Genomic DNA, 15,585 nt, shown 5'->3' on the forward strand with positions numbered 1-15,585 from the left:
CGTCCATGCGTTTCTTGTATCAAGCACAGCACCCAGCACTCCAGGTTTGTCACCAGTGGTGAGCAGAGAGGAGAAGTCACCTTCCTGAGCTTGCTCGCAGTGCTCTGCCAGTTGCAGCGCAGGCGGCTGGTGGCTTGCTTTGCTTTGAGGGTTCATTGCTGTCTTTTGGTCAGCTTGGTGTCCACCAGGGAAATAGTGAAGCACAGTGCTTAAATGACTTCGAAAAGGCTCATCACAGAGGTCTTTTAATTCCTCTTTCATGCCTGTAAATTAAAACCCCCAAATACACCATCGCTTTAATGGGATTTTTTTCAGACCTCTTTCATAGCCAAATACTGAGCTGGCTAAATCTTCCATTACAGGTATTTTTTTTATGCTTAAAATATGTCATGACCTGAAATGTTATGCAGAAGCTGAAACTAAACGTTGCTTTTCAGTGTGTATGTGATGTGCAAGTTGTGATATTTCCATCTCCATATTGTTTGAGTTCTGCCTTTATGAAGATGGAAAAACAAGTCTTAAGAAGATATTCCACTGCTTTTTTCTCCCGATTACTGTTGTTCTTTGGTGTTTTGCTTTGTTTGTTTTTCCCAGTGGAAACAAATTCACTTGCTTATGAAGAGGAAAGCTCGACCCGAGCCGGCCCCGTGCGCTGGCAGCCCCGAAAGCCAAGCGTGCCCTGGGCTGCTGCAGCAGCAGGGCAAGGGAGGGGATTGTCCCCCGCTTTCTCATTTCTCTGTTGAATTTTGAAGGCAGTGTTGCGTGAAGCTTTGAGCTTCCAAATGGTAGAGATCCTTCCCTTCTCAGTCTCCAGTAATCTTGGTAGGGAAGAGTGAAAAATCCATACTTAGATTTGGGGACCGGGTTGATACACAGCCACCTTTCTTTTGTATGTTGCTGGGCAAACTGTTCTTCAGCAGATTTTCCAGTAGGATTTTCATTTTGTGTGCTTTTATTTCCTAGAAACAAGGGATGTGATTTCTCCACCTGCTTGCAGATTTCTAGATAGACAGGGCCTTCAGCTATGTTTTATTCTGCGTGGGAGCCGGAACTCAGCGGCTACTCTAGAAAATCTGGGCTTCCACCACCTTTGTTCTCAGACCGGCTTCTTAAATGATGAACATGTCCTTCTTGACATTTTATTTTACATTTTACTATCTTCTTCCTTTCTACAGTGCCCCTTCTGTTTCATCTCACCCATCTTTAAACACAAATTTTTTTTTTCTTTTTTACTTTGAGCAAAATTCAGGGCTCCTGACAAAATTCCACATACAAAGGCCAGAGGTGAGTAGGGAAGAGCCGTTCTTTTAGCTCTGCGTGAACTCACTGCCCTTCGAAACTTTGGGGCAGATGGTTGAACCCTGTGAAGCTTTGTCATCGTAACAAGCTACTTCCCCAGCAGCTGAAGTATTAAAACTAATTGTTGGACATCTGATTCACGATCCCTGTTAGTTTGAGAGATGTGTGAAAGAACTGTGCGCTCTTCCTCTGTGCTGACACGTCCAAGTTTTCTTGGTGACACCGGCGGTGTGTGCTGCAGCTCACATCCTTGTTCTGTAAGTTGTCGTGATGCCTACAGCCCATGTCCTCCTCAGAAATCACTGAAAGTAGAGGTTGGAACTGTGGTGTTTCCCCTTAGGGTATGGCTTTTCACTACACAGCCACATTAAGTGATTGAAAGCCCTAAAAAGAGAAGTCCTCAGGAGTTTTATCTTGTAGGTTATTTTCGTTTTAGTGTGCTCTGCCTGAATTGGTTTTCAAGGCCGTTAGTTGTCTGAGCAGAGATGGGAAATGTGTTATGACGACTTAGCACAGTGTTGGATTCCATCTCAGGAGTGTTCGGGTTGACTCTGATACCATTTCTTAGGAGGAAAAAAAGGAATCAGCTGGGAGCTGGGATCTTTACTTATGAACCTGTAGTCTAACTTGTGTGTTTTTGACTTGCAGACATCAAATGAGACACAGGAATCTGCGGAAAAGAACCGATTCTTCAACGTGCCTGCCTTCCTGACGGTTTCTGGCCAGCTCCATTTGGAAGTGATGGCGGGGTGAGCAAAACGCCAAGTTTTTTGCTTTGATCTGTGAGTTTTCAGTTGGCAATTTTGCCCCCGTTGGTACCCAGCAGGTATCTGCCGCGTGTGCCAGAAACCAAGTGAGCAACAGCGGCTGAATGATGGCGCGAGAGGCCAGCCTGGGAGGGTAGAAGCTGGGCTCCTGTCGAATTCTGGTCCGTGAATTAGCTTTAAATGATAGGGATTTCCCTCTCTTTGCCACGGACTGGTTGTATTGGATGGAGACATGATCTTCATGGGAATGAGTATAGGAGCGTTACCAATAACAAAAAGACATTTAAGATTTTACAGTTGTTCTTCACATCTGGTATGTCTCAGCAAAGAAATCTTACGATTTTAATAATCCAATCCTTTTCTCTTTTTCTCCTTTAATCCCAAACTTCCTTTCTTTGTCTCCTTCAGTCTTCCAGTTGTGTTTCTTCCCTCTGCCAATTCTCATTTCTTCTATTTCATGGCTTTCACACTTGATGCTTTGTTCAGTCTAGCCACCAAAGGGATTATGGTTGAACAGTTAATACTGATTTTAATAAAAAAAAATTGTCCTCAAGCTTTTAATGTTAATGTTTCACCGAGATTGTTAGGGGTGAAAGTGTCACAGTCTGTCAGAGCCCCGTTTCCCTTTGATTAGTGGGTTTGATCCTCACCTACACTGAATGTTCCCAAAAAATTAACTAAGTTAGCACATCAAACAGATGTGGTCGCATCAGAAGAACCCGTTATTTGAAGGCACAGTGTTCTGGGCCCTTAGGATGTGGGTTATCCTCAGACGTGGTACTTCGACCAAGTCACTGTCTGCCTGCTGAATTGCTGGTAGAGCCTATCAGAGATCAGTCAGCTGGGACCGTGACAGTTTCTGGTTGCCAGGAGGATTCATTGTGCACTGACAGAGAGTACAGACCTCCTTCCAGAGTTAACGGTTACTGTTCAGTGTGAATCTCCTGAAAACAAGAGGAATAAAGCTTTAGAAAAGGTGGTTAGAAGTTGGAAGACCCCCCCCTTTTTATGTGGACTCTAATGAATATTTCTAGGAGTTGTAAGTTGCTGCCCATGCCTTGCATCCAGTGCTGAAAACCAAATACCAAACGTTTAGCTGTTTTCTGTTCAATCGCTGTTGCAGAGTTTAGCTGGCTGCTGATAAGTAGCTGCAGGGAAGTTGTTCAAGGGGCAAGTTTTGCACGCAGATTTTAAAAAAAATATATAGGAATTTCTTCAGAAAGCTGTTTTCTGCCTGGCTTATTGTCTGTGAGAAAGCGTCTCTTCTCAGGCTACCTAGACAGATGGGGTCTGCTGAAGCCTCTCAGGCTGGAGGTTCTCAATGGACAGAATGTTTTTGACTTGCTCGCATGTGGTGCCCTGGCAGCTGCGAGAGAAGCGCAGGTCACTTGGCAGCCAGAGGCTGGTGCGTCATCTCGGCCGTTATCGGAGGCAAGATAATGAGGAAGAGGTTTGTTTAACTGCAGGGGTGGTAGAGTTTTTGCATCCCCGAACGAAGACGGGATGACATACGTCTGCGCGCGGGAGACGTAATTGACTTTCATGCCTCGTGACCTTTATTGAAAGACGTAATTCAACAAATCAAATAAGAGCGGAGAAAAAGTATGGATCGTAATGATTAGCTTGAAATACAGCCCCGCTCTCTTACATCACTCTGTTCCCTTTAAATAGTACACAGCCTGCTCGGGGACGGAGCAGAAGGCTGACCTGGGCAGACGCAGGGCCTGCCTGCTGCGTGTTTTTTCCACCGCTGTCACTCGGGTGCACCTTGCTCTGTAAGGATGGGTAAAAAAATCAATGCTCGTCTGAATGCAGGGCGTTGCGTTGCAGCTTCGTGTTCCTGTTTTACAGTAGCACGTTGTTCTTGCAGGCGTTTTAAGTGGATCCAGTGCTGTCTAAATTTAGATAAGCTGTGTTTATCGGTAATGGGGCGTAACTGTTCTGCGAACCTGCTCCTCTTATTTTTATTTGAGCACGGTGAGGTTTTGAGGCCTGGAACTTGAGTGCTGTTGAATCCCTTCAGCCATCAGAAATAGCTCGAGCTCTTCTCGGTGCAGGAGCACGTGTGAGGCATCGCAGCGGAGGGGGGGCATTAACCACCTAGGTGCTGTGATACCCTTCAGGTAAAAACAAGTTTTTATTTCTGGTGCAAGTTTTTTATTTCTGGTTTATTTGTAGCAAGTTGGGTGTTAGTCTCTGAGTAGGACTCCCAGGTGAAGAAATAATTTAAGTGCATCGTAGTGATGAAACCTTCTTGACAAATGAACATCTTCTGGTGATGCATTCAAAGCAGTAAAAAGCAGGAGTCCTTTTCCCAAAAGATGAAATATTCTGGCCTTCCCAATAAACAAAGCAGTTAAAACAGTAAAGAATTGTGGGTTTTGGGTTTAATCCAATAAAATCAACCCTTTCTCTCACTTCTTTAGCCAAGCAGAATTTTTCATACGCAGCAAAGGAACTATTCTTCCAAAATTCCCTTTTGGGAAGTTCTGACTTGCTGCAGTCCTACAGCTTTCAGGAACATCTGGTCCCTGGGAGCCTGCAGGAGGAGTCCGAGGTAGGAAGGTCTGGGAGCCCCTTCCCCATCCAGCCCTGGCCCACGTCCCGCTGTGACTTGCCGTGGGAGGCTTACGAATTTTGAACGAATTTAAGACTTAGGAATTTTGAACCGTTTTCTCCGAAAATAAATGAGAAAAGGGGAGTTCCTGCGTTGACTTGTCTGCTGTGCTTGTTATTGAAGGCAAGGTCAGAGCAGTTTGCCTCGTCTCTCGGCGTGACACGAGCGGCCCCGTTGGCACAACTTCTCGTTTCATTCACGCTGACGGCATCCAGGTCGGCCGCTCGGCGTCTGAATCAGCCAGCTGCTGTAAATCTGCACGCTGCTGGAGGTCTCCAGAAAAGTCTTTATTCAGTAACGCAGCTCCTCCGCTTCGGTCTTCTGAATCTTAGATGAGTCAGTAGGCACTCTGTGGGGCAGAGGTTTGTAGGACCGTGTGCGCGTGTGTCCCGATAACCGGTTTCAAATGTCACGGGCTTGCCACGAAGCCGCTGGTCCTCGTGGTATTTTCTTGACCTGTGATCCTGCTGTAAGGATAAAGGCTCCTTTGGGGACCCGAAACAAACTGGAGGGTCCGTGACAGCTGATGATTCAGAGGCACCAAAACCGATCGCTGCCAAGAAGTACAGCTCACTGGTTCTATTTACTCATTCGTTTCTCCTTTCACCCGCCTGACCTTCCCACGAGACCTACCTGCTCCTCTCCTTTCAGCCCGGGTTCCTTTAGCTGACATTTTGCACTGATTTTCCTGGCCCTTCGTCCCAGGCACTGTTTGTTCGGCCTGATGTATCGTGAGTTTAACTGAAACTGCTTCCAAAAAGCTCTGGGGGCTCTCCCCTGCAGAAATCTCAGAATCTAAGTTCTCTCTTCCTCCCTAGCTCTGTTTCTACTCCCATCAGTCCCTCGGTAGGTTTCTCATCTCTTCTTCACCTCACATTCTCTTCAAATTCCCTGCAAATGGATGAAAGACTCAGGGGGAACCTAATGACAGCCTGCCTGGAGGTTATCAGGGAGACAATCCCAGGCTCCTTGCAACGGTGAATGACAGGACAAGAGAACGGGCATAAATTGAAGCGAGAAAAGTTCCAAGTGGTTATAGAGGGGGGGGAAAAAACTCGTTAAGAGGTCAGTCAAGCATTGAAAGATTGCTGAGAGAGGTTGTGCACTTCTCATCCTCAGACGTTTGGAAAACTGAGCTGGGTAAAGCCCTGAGGAGCCTGATCTCCTGCTCAGAGCAGGGTCAGCAAGGAAGTTGGAGCTCCCCAAGTCTCTGCCAGCTTGAATTACTCTGTCACTAAGTTTATTACTGATTTAATTCCCATTTTGTCCCAAGACCATCTTAGTGAACCATCCTTCTAGTTCAGCACCTCTCCGCAGGACCTGCGTTTTTCTGCCTGAACTAAAAACCTCAGCCTTTCCCCTTGACCTCAGCCTGTTAATTTCTAATTATCAAACTTTGTTTAGTTGAAAAAAAAATGCTCCTTCCCTCTCCTTAAACACATCTCCGTGGTTTCTAAGCCATCGTGGATTTTGCTGCTATCCTGCCTGTTCCAGATATTCTCTGCAGTCCTGCAACCGGCTTCTCTGGTTGCAGGGAGGCTCAGAAAAATCCCAGTCATCCAAACCGTTCTGGCTGTGGCTGCCTGGCTTCGCAGAGAGCTAAAAGCAGTGAGTTTCCTGTTCGTTTCAGAAGGGACTAAAATCGCACAGCTCTCCTTTCTAAAATGCCAGCGTTTCACTGATATTTCAAAGCACAGAAGAGAGAGAGAGCCGTCACTTGGGGCTGCTGTTCCAGCAAACGCTGTTGGGCTGCAAAAAGATGCATCTGAGGCCTTCTGTAAGAGGCTTTTCTTTCAGCAGCCTGCCAAATGCAGCCTTAAAATTTGATTCCCAAATGACTTGCTAAGGATGGAAGAGGATTGCATTGTCTTCGAGCAAATATTTGCTCTGCGTTGTAAGATTTGAAATGCTTTCAAATGCAGCTGCAAGAACGATGTCCCTTTGCACAGCGTCCCTGCTGCAGAGAATTCACAAATGTAAGTGTAATTATTTACATTGGATCCCTGAAAAAATCTCCGCCATTTCTTGCACAACAGTCGCTCGAGCCTGACTCACGGCACAGACTCTTATAATTAGCACGCTAACTTCCATTAATTAGGCTGCCACTTCATTGGAGCTATAGAAAGCAGCCGGGCCACGTCTGGTTTTAATCAGTTGCCGCATGCTTCGGGCCCTGCCTGCTGCAGGGACTGCTAATGAGTTTGTGTTAGTGGGAAGGCAAACGCGGATCTGGAGGTAGGGCAGCGAGCCGAGGGTCGCTTGGCTGGCGGGGGCTTTACAGCCCGCGTGGATGTGCTGTTGGCTCCTTCTCCTCTCCCCCTTTGTGGGAGGGGAAGCAGTTAATTCTCTTTCCAGAAGCACCGCGAATGTGCCAATAGTAGCCGAGTTTCTGGGATCCACGCACGATCTCTAGCATCATGGAATCCTAGAAACAAAGAGGCCTTGCTACAGCCTCCTTTCAGGTAGTGTAGGAAGCGATATCTTCCTTCAGCCTCCTTTTCTCGAGATTAAACCACCCCGGTTCCCTCGGCCGTTTCTCGTCTGCCTTGTTTTCTGGTCGCTTCACTTCTCTTCTCTGAACGCACCCCAGCAACTTGGTATCGCTCTTGTAGTGAGGGGCCCCAAACTGAACACAGTACTTGAGGTGTAGTCACACGGCGCCAAGCACAGGGGGACGAACGCTTCCCTATCATGCTGGCCACGCTGTTTCTGATGTAAGCCAGCGTGTTAGCAGCCTTCTTGGCTACCTGGGCACACGGCTGGCTCACGTTCAGCTGGCTGTTGAGCAGCACTCGGGTTCTTTTCTGCTGGGCAGCTTTCCAGCCGCTCTTCCCCAAACCTATACCACCACGTAGGGTTGTTGAGCCCCAAATGTGGCACCTGGCGCTTCCCCTTGCTGAATGCCGTACAGCTGGGCGTGGGCCATTGGTCCAGCCTATCCAGATCCCTCTGCAAAACCTTCCTACCCCAAAGCAGCTCACTGCTCCTGCCCAACTGGGTGTCATCTCTAAATGATGAGGGTGCACTTCATCTCCTCATCAAGAGCACTGATAAAAACGTTAAACAAAACTGGCCCCAACGCTGTGCTCTGGGGAACACTGCGGGTGGGCTACGAGAGGGCTGGTACAACCCTGGGCCACGTGTGCCGTGGTGTCCCCGCTCCTGGTGGCTTCGCAGACTTGTTCTTGGTGAGCGAGGCAAGCCAGAAGCCTGCAGGTGCTCTCGTTGTAGCTCAGCCGATTATCAGTTACTGATGAGAAGACGAGCAGGCCTCGTGCTCAAGCAGCTCCTGCTTTGCAGGAGGCTCCAGCTCCCAGCCCCATTTGCTCCGCAGCTTTCCTTAAAAGAGACTCACAAATCCAACAAGAGCGTGCGCCGAATTTCTTCAAAGTCTTGCCGTCCCCTCACTGAAGGAGGACATGGATCTGTGTAGGTGCGCGCTGCAGTCAGCTGGAGCTTGTTGCATTCAGTATAGCTTTTAAAAGTTGGTTTTAGTGCAGTTATTTACTTTATTTGCTTACTGTAGACCTCAGAAATTTTAAATAGCCTCACCCAGGCTTGGAAGTGGGGCCCAAACCGTGGCACTTCATGGTCATGCACCCACCGATACAGTTTCTGGCTGCAGTTCGTATTTGCAGAGCCAGTCTCCATCTGAAAACAAAATGACATTTAATAAAAAAAATCCTCTTTCAAGCCGTTATAATGCAGTTTGTGGAGACCATGTGTTTTTTCCACTCGGAAAGGAAAAAGATTCAGCACGGCCGCTTTCTGTATTTTTTTTTCCGTGTCGGTAACGTATTTTTATGGCTTAGGCTTGGAGTCCCTGGGATGATGATGTTCTGGAACAGCCCTTTGCACCCTGTTTCATGTAAATGTTTGAAACATTTTGTAGCACTTCCTTGCGGAAGATCTTTTTTTTTTTTTTTTTTAGCTTGGGCATGGGAAATGGTGATTTGAATAAATGCTTAACTGCTTTGGTGGCTTTCATCAGCCCAGCTTGACTTATTGTTACTAATGGGTTGTTTTATTGACTTAAATTAAACATCATAATATCAAAACTTGGACAAAACAAGCCTCCGCTGAGAAGAAAGCCCCGCGGAGTCTCGTAAAAGGGCGGAGGGCCCGAGCTGATGAGATCTCTGCGCCTGGAGCAGAAGAGGCTGCGTGGCTCTGAGTAACTCTGTTTGCTTTGTGTCTCGGTTTTTCCCCCGCTCGCCCATCTGTAACCTACCACGATAACGCCTGGGTGTGCTGCGAGACATAACAAACGGAGCGCGGGGTGCTCTGCCAGACAATTAGGGAACGTGGATCACCTTGCTGTTAATTGGACCTTGGTCGAGCAGAGGTGGATGGCCCTGAGGGGGACCCGTGTCCCCTCTTCTCCTTTTCTTGCTGCTGAAGCCGGAGCAGGAGGCTGCTGCTGCTGCTGCACGCCCTGGACTCTGCCCTTCGGAAGGCACGGCGAGGGAAACCGCTGCATTGCTTCGGTCTGGCTGGCTGGGGTGGAAGCTTGGCACTTCCCAGTCGCTGTCTGGGAACTTAGACGGCTTTTTTCGTTGTTGTTGTTTTTAATTTCTCTATTTATTTTTGGCTGCCTGCAGAAGGAAGTACGGTCCCATCTTGTCGCAGCATGAATTGAAACCTCAGCGCTCAGCACCTCAGCACCGCTGCCCGGGCCTGAAGCTCACAGACTGCTGTGAGAGCCCGTGTCAGGATGCAGCCCTCCACATCTGCCCTTCCTCGGAGGGCAGACGGAACTGGCATATTCTGAGGAATCCTTTAAAACCCATTTTTCTGGATAAAATTCGTGTCAGTGTCCTCCCCTCCCCTCCTTGCATTGCCTTTTCAGCATAAACACGAACTATTTCATTGTGCAAAATCCGAACCACCAGACAACAGGAATGGGACTGTTCCTTTTACACCGAGGTTAAAAAAAGGGTGTTTCTGTCCGATAGTGAGGTTTCCTTTTAATGTTTTCTGCCCAGCTCAAGGATGCAAACCACTGCCCCCCTTCTTTGAACACCTGTACCTCAGGAGCAGCAGAGGAGCCCTGGGGTTCCTCCAAAAACTGGACCCTGGAGGCGTCGGATGGGCTCGTTTGAGCGGCTCTCTGCGTGCGTGTGGTTTCGCGCGTCGGGCCAGAAGATCTTTCAGGCTAGAAATTTCTGCATCCCTGAGCAATCCCGCTTGCGCTCGGGTCAAGTGCTGCAGCCACCTGGCGTCTCCTGGCAGCGGAGCCAAGTCATCCGCTCGTTTTGGTGGAGCAGGCGGGTCTTCCACCACCAAAACGAAGCTGGTCGGGCTGGAGCAGAGCGGAATTAAATCGACGAGCTCGCTTTATCGACGTCTTCCCTTCCTAAAGGAAAGGACAGCGTGGCTGACAGAGCTAAGCTCCCGATCTTTAGGGTCACCTTGCTTTCCTTTCCTCCTCTGCTGAGGCCGCGTTGTTTTGTTCTTGGGTTAGGAGCTGTTGTTTTTCGATTGTCTTGCCATCCAGATTTTAACGCCTTGGGGGCGGGGATTTGGTGGAAGTCCGAGTGGGAATGGCGTTGAAGGTTCACGTGCTGCATCCACTTACTGGGGCCAAGTCACCTCTCCCACCTAACCCCTGAGCGCAGACCCCGGTGAGGACGAGGGCACCGTACCAACCAAAAGCTGCGTGCACCGGGGTGGTTTGGTGCTCGGCCCTGGGTCACCACAACCGCCTTCTGCCCCCAGCTGTGTCACCGGCGTGACCTTGGCTGCACGGGAATTGCTCCTCCTTGATTAACAGCCTCGCTCGGAGTCACGTCCCCTCGCTTCGACAGCACAAATAAGTCTTTATTACCCCAGCAGCAGTGTGGAGTCCTGGCTCGGAAGAGGAGCACGATCCGTTCCCGGCTCGGGAGCCAGCAGCACAATTAATTACATCGGGATTGCAGGGTTAAAAAGGGCCGGTAAGGCAGGGACGCTCGGCCCCGCGATCATCGTGTGAGTTTAATTAAAAGGCTCCTTTCAAGCAGCTTTGGGCACGGATACTTTGTGCTCCTCTCGTGGTTTCTATCACTGTCTTGATAATGAATTGGCAGCCGGCTGGAATAAAACGAGCCCTCGGTCTGCGTGCCGCAAAGCTCTCAGAGCAGAAGGTTGCAATTCTGGGTAAACTTGGGGTGAAAAGGGGGAAATTTCTCCCCCCTGGACGTTCTTAGGGCCAGGTGACCTGCGGGTGCTCCAGCAGCACATCCCTGTCTGCTTTCCGGGGGGGCTCTGCCAGCCTGGATTGGCAGCAGCTGAGCCTTTTGGGTTGGGGCACACGAGCTCAGCGTCGTGCAGGACGGGCCCTGCCTTTTGCTGGGGAATTCTGCAGATATTCTCTTGGCTTCCACGTTCGCTTTGCAGGATTTCCCAGAGAACCGGGGGCTCAGCCCGTCATCGTGGTTCTCTGCTCGTGCGCGCTCTCGTTGGAGACGAGGAATCGGCACCGCTGAGTTTGGAAAGACTCGGTGCCAAACAGCCCCTCCTGACCTAGGAACAGTTTTGGAGACTCAGCCAGAAGCTTCAGGTTATTTTTTAAATGCTGGAAGAAGACACACAGAGGGCACACAGAGGAATGCGAAGGATTCATCAGCAGCACCATAAAGCACAGGAGCCACAGCCCCAGACTGGGGCTCCGTTGTGCCGGGTGCTGAACGCGCACACAACAAAATGACTGCTTTTGCCCTTGGTGCCATCAAATCGAAGCGGAGTCAGCCCCGGTCCTTGTTTTCTGAGGTATTTATGCATGCTCAGCATGATGCAGCAGCGTGTCCAATCCCAGATACATTTTTTAATAGCAGCTGAAGCACAAATAAAGGTCAGATCTGCGTAGTGTGCATTTGCTTGATGTCTTGAATGGCAGGGGACAGGCGGCAGTACGTGAAAGCCTGGCTGAATAATAATTGTTCGTGCTCGGAGCTGATAACGCTGCCTGCGTGTGTCTTCGCTGTGCTTCTCTGTTACTCCCAGGCCTCTGGTCAGCGCTGCATTCCTGTTGCCAGATGAGAAAGCATTTATTGTGCTCCTCTGATAGCTCTGCCAGCGTGATGTCTGCCTGGTTTCCCTGTGCCAGCATCCCAGGGTGGTGGTGAAGTCCTCGCACCTACTTGGCTCCATCCTTTCCCAAAAAGCAGCCTGAGGAATGCACGATTCTTCTCCTCCTCGCAGGTTTGGAGGATGCCTGGAGCTGAGAAGAGCCTGAAACGGGTGCCTGGGGGAGTTCTGCACTCGTCCTCCCCAAATACCTGGTACAGGGAGGCTTCATTCTTGCAGCACAGAATCGATCTGTGGCTGTGAAGGATCTGGCCACAGTTGACACCTTGGAGCAATCAGAAGTTTTGCAGCCGGCGAGCCCCCTGGAAGATAAATGACTAGGGGTGGTGTTTGGGCTGCTGTTCGGGGGAAAACGAGCCCAGTTCGGAGGGCTCGTGGTCGCTGCGTTGCTGGAGGCTGTAATCTGCTACCTTAGGGGTCTGCTTGCGCCTGGACAGGCGCTGAGAAACCCGTGAGGAAAGGGAGGATGCTTATGCAAAGCTGCTGGCAGGCTCTGAAGCATCGCTTTTTGAGATCTCCACGTCAGGGAGGAGCTGGAGAGCTGCACGCCAAACCGAGCAGTCCTGGGTGCCTCCTTCAGCAGGCACAAGCTTTTTGAACTATTTTTGCCTTGCGTCCGTTCCAAACCGAATTTGTGACAAAACCGATGCATTTAGGCAAAACCTCTTAACTGAAGAAGCCCAAATGGAAATATTTTAGGAGACGTGGGCACAGGTAGCACACCGGTGTCTGTGTCCCCCACAGCAAGCCAAAGTTTGTGACCAGTTCTGCCTTGACCAGTTTTGTCCGAGTGACTCACTGCTGCGTATTTGTTGTTCGTATTGCTATAGCAGTTGAGACTCCTAAGCTTTGAATCCAAGACCTTGTTGTGCCAGGTGCTGTAGGAACATGGAAGGAAAAGGAAAAAAAAAAAAGCAAGGCGTTGAGGAAGAAACACGCATTTCTCTAGAACAGAAGGCAACAGATGGCTCCAGATGGGGGAGCACGAGGGACTGGTGAGGTAATACTGACCTGGGCAGGGAGCGAGAGGCTCGTTACAGCGCTTAGCTAAACAGCGCTGAGGTTTTTGTAGAGGCTGCAGCAAAGGGCAGTTTGGAGGAGGATGATCAAGCCACGGCAGAAGTTTACGGTAACATCCCATCGGGTTGAATATTCCACGGGGAATAGAAAAGGAAAAGGATCCTCCGCAAAAGATGTTTGCTGCAAAATGTTGGTACCGTAGGTGCTGTGGGCACGCGTGAGGGAACCCAGGACCGGGGCCTCAGGGCTCTGAAGGCGGCAAAGGCATCTTTGTCTGAACAGGGAGAGCAGAGCCAGTGGGGAAGGAAAACCTCCAGGCAGGCCACGTACTTAAAATCTCGACCAGCAGCTGTCTTCTCGCGTGTTTACTACCAACAACCCAAGGAGAACGAAAGTGCTGCTCCTTTTGATCGCAGCCTTTAACCACCACGTGACACGAGGGAGCAGATGAGCGCACCAAAACGTGTCCGTGCCTTTGTTTGCCCCGCAGATGCCTCCGTAAAGGGTAAAGGGGAAAACGTCGCTCTTTGTAGCCTTGTTTGCTTAAACTCCACTTCAACGAAATCAGCGTGTGCAGAAACTTCAGCAAACGTCCTCTTGAGGCAGAAGGCTGAGCAAGACGCAAGCCAAACGCCAACCCCAGCAGCCAGCACGCGTCCTTTCACCAGTGGTAAACTCTGCCTCATCTCTCCCACACGCTGTTTACTGCCAAAAATAACGCCAAGTGAGAGGTGCACCAAAGAGAGCAGCTGCCCAGCCTGTGCTTGTTGGAAACCCCTCTCCCTCTTCCCCAGTCACGGTTTGCCTCCCCTGTATTTCGGGAAGAAAACACAGCCATCACAGCACCTGCTCGGGAAGCTCTCCCTGGCTTGAGGATGTCCAGGAGCCCACGTGCTCGTAGGTGTTGCTTGGGGGGCAGCTTCCCCGCAGTTAAAATTGGACCGGATCATCTTGAAGGGCTTTTCCAACCTTAATGATTCCGTGATTAAACTTGAAAGTTTAACTTGATAATAGGAAATACGTTGGTTACTTCGGCACCAGGTGCTATCCCAGATGTGGTTTCTGCATTAGGGGGTCCCTAATTAGGGGATCCCTTTTAGCTGAACCGTTTTCAGCTGTGGAAGGAGCCCCGTCCCTTATTCCTTTCAGAAATAAACTTTAGTCTTGCCACTAGAGGGGGACTGCAAGCCGTGCACCATATATCCAGCCTGCTGGATATACGTAATGTAACAGCACCATACACAGCAGTGCCATTGAACGGGTCAAAGACACAATGGAAACATGAAAACTTGGAGATCCTGGGAGAAAAGCGACCTCGTGGATGGGATTTTCAATATAATGCTTGTGCGCCGGGCCTGACCTACCTCTTTCTTGTCCCCTTGCAGGGCCTTTACCCACGTGTTCACCTTTGGGCCGACGTTTCGAGCTGAAAACTCGCAGAGCCGCCGGCACCTGGCAGAGTTCTACATGGTGGAGGCTGAGCTGTCCTTCACTGAGAGCCTCCAGGACATCACGCAGGTGGGCACCTCCAAATGGTCGGGCAGAACCAGCGTCAGAATTTCCTCCTTCTCCCTTAGCTGCGCTCCCTGCTCTCAGATGGTTTTCCAGGACTGACCACGGGTCGCCACATGATGGATGCTTGTGCATCTTCCTACTTTCAGCACGAGCCAGCTTACACCCAGTAGGACTTGGGAGTCAGTACCCACGCAGGTTGTTGTATATCGGATGAGCTCCTTGGAAGGCCGTTGGAGAAATATCCTATAAACAAACAAGTAAATAAAAGTAAAAAAGAATTACTTGGGGCACTGGCTACACGCGTGTGAAGCAACATCCAGGTGGTGATTCCTTCAGTCTGGATCCTTTGCAGTCTGCGGAGTCTTGGCTTAGCAGCAAAGCTGTCTCCTGTCTCTTATGTGCTGCTGCTGCTGCGCTTTGGGTGTCTGGCTGGCACTGGGCTCCGCAGACCCACTGGGAATCTCTGTGCTCCATTAATAATAACCCACTCTTCTTTCTTCTTTCCTCCAAAACACCTTTGCATAGTCTAAAGAGCACAACCTGCACATATGCTTCCACCTTGCATCCTGAGCACCTGGTTTCTCTAGGTAATAAGGAGCTGCTTGAAATTGTCACTGCTTTTATCAAGTATAAAGTGAGTAATATAACGAGTCTTCTGCTCGGTGGTGTTGAAGCCCCCGACCACAGCGTGAACCTGTACTCCTGCACTGAGAACCCTCGTTTCTTGGCTTCTGAAGTATATCAGGTTCTGAAGTATATCCAGTTCAGAGGATTCAGAGAATTAGGTTTGAGAAGTGCTCTGGAACATGTAGGGCCTTCACTCTAGTTGTAGGGAAAGGAGGAAACTCCTCCTTGGCTTGTTTTTTTTTGGTTGGTGCTAAAATCTTGTAAAGTCTCAGCTTGTGCTTTCGTTTTCCCCTTCTTTCTCCTGCCCCAGAGTCTCTGACAAGAATCCGTTCTCGTTACAGAAATTCTCCTAGCAGCAATGGTTTTGCATTCCCCGTAGCAAGTCCGTATTGCAAAACGCTTACTTTTGTGATGTTCTGTCTTGCAGAAGTGGAGTTCCTGTTTTGTTTATTTTTAAATCGTTGGGCAATCTCTTTTGGAAAAATAAAAAAAGAATTTAAAAAAAAAACAAAAAAACCTGACAGCTACTCTAAAGCCTAAGTTAAGTTTCGTTTTTCCCGGCATAACTGACGTAAATTCAGTGTTCTCTCTCATATCTGGCCACTGGGCAGCTTGTTGTGTTCTTTGTTTGATGCCAAACGCCCAGCTGAAAGCCTCGGGGGCTATTGGCTA

At 49.4% G+C, this 15,585-nt stretch overlaps 1 protein-coding gene across 3 annotated transcripts in view; it reads left to right on the top strand.

Annotated features, from left to right (window-relative positions):
• Positions 1-15,585, top strand: part of NARS2 (asparaginyl-tRNA synthetase 2, mitochondrial) — a 51,086-nt gene that overhangs the window by 15,215 nt on the left and 20,286 nt on the right. For all 3 annotated transcript variants that reach the window (XM_080576328.1, XM_080576327.1, XM_080576326.1), the window contains exons 6-7: positions 1,948-2,048; positions 14,157-14,289. In XM_080576328.1, coding sequence (XP_080432454.1) covers positions 1,948-2,048; positions 14,157-14,289 — 234 coding nt within the window. The remainder of the gene's footprint in view (positions 1-1,947; positions 2,049-14,156; positions 14,290-15,585) is intronic.

Source organism: Anser brachyrhynchus (genome assembly GCF_964034855.1).
Source record: "Anser brachyrhynchus genome assembly, chromosome: 1".
Taxonomy (NCBI): domain Eukaryota; kingdom Metazoa; phylum Chordata; class Aves; order Anseriformes; family Anatidae; genus Anser; species Anser brachyrhynchus.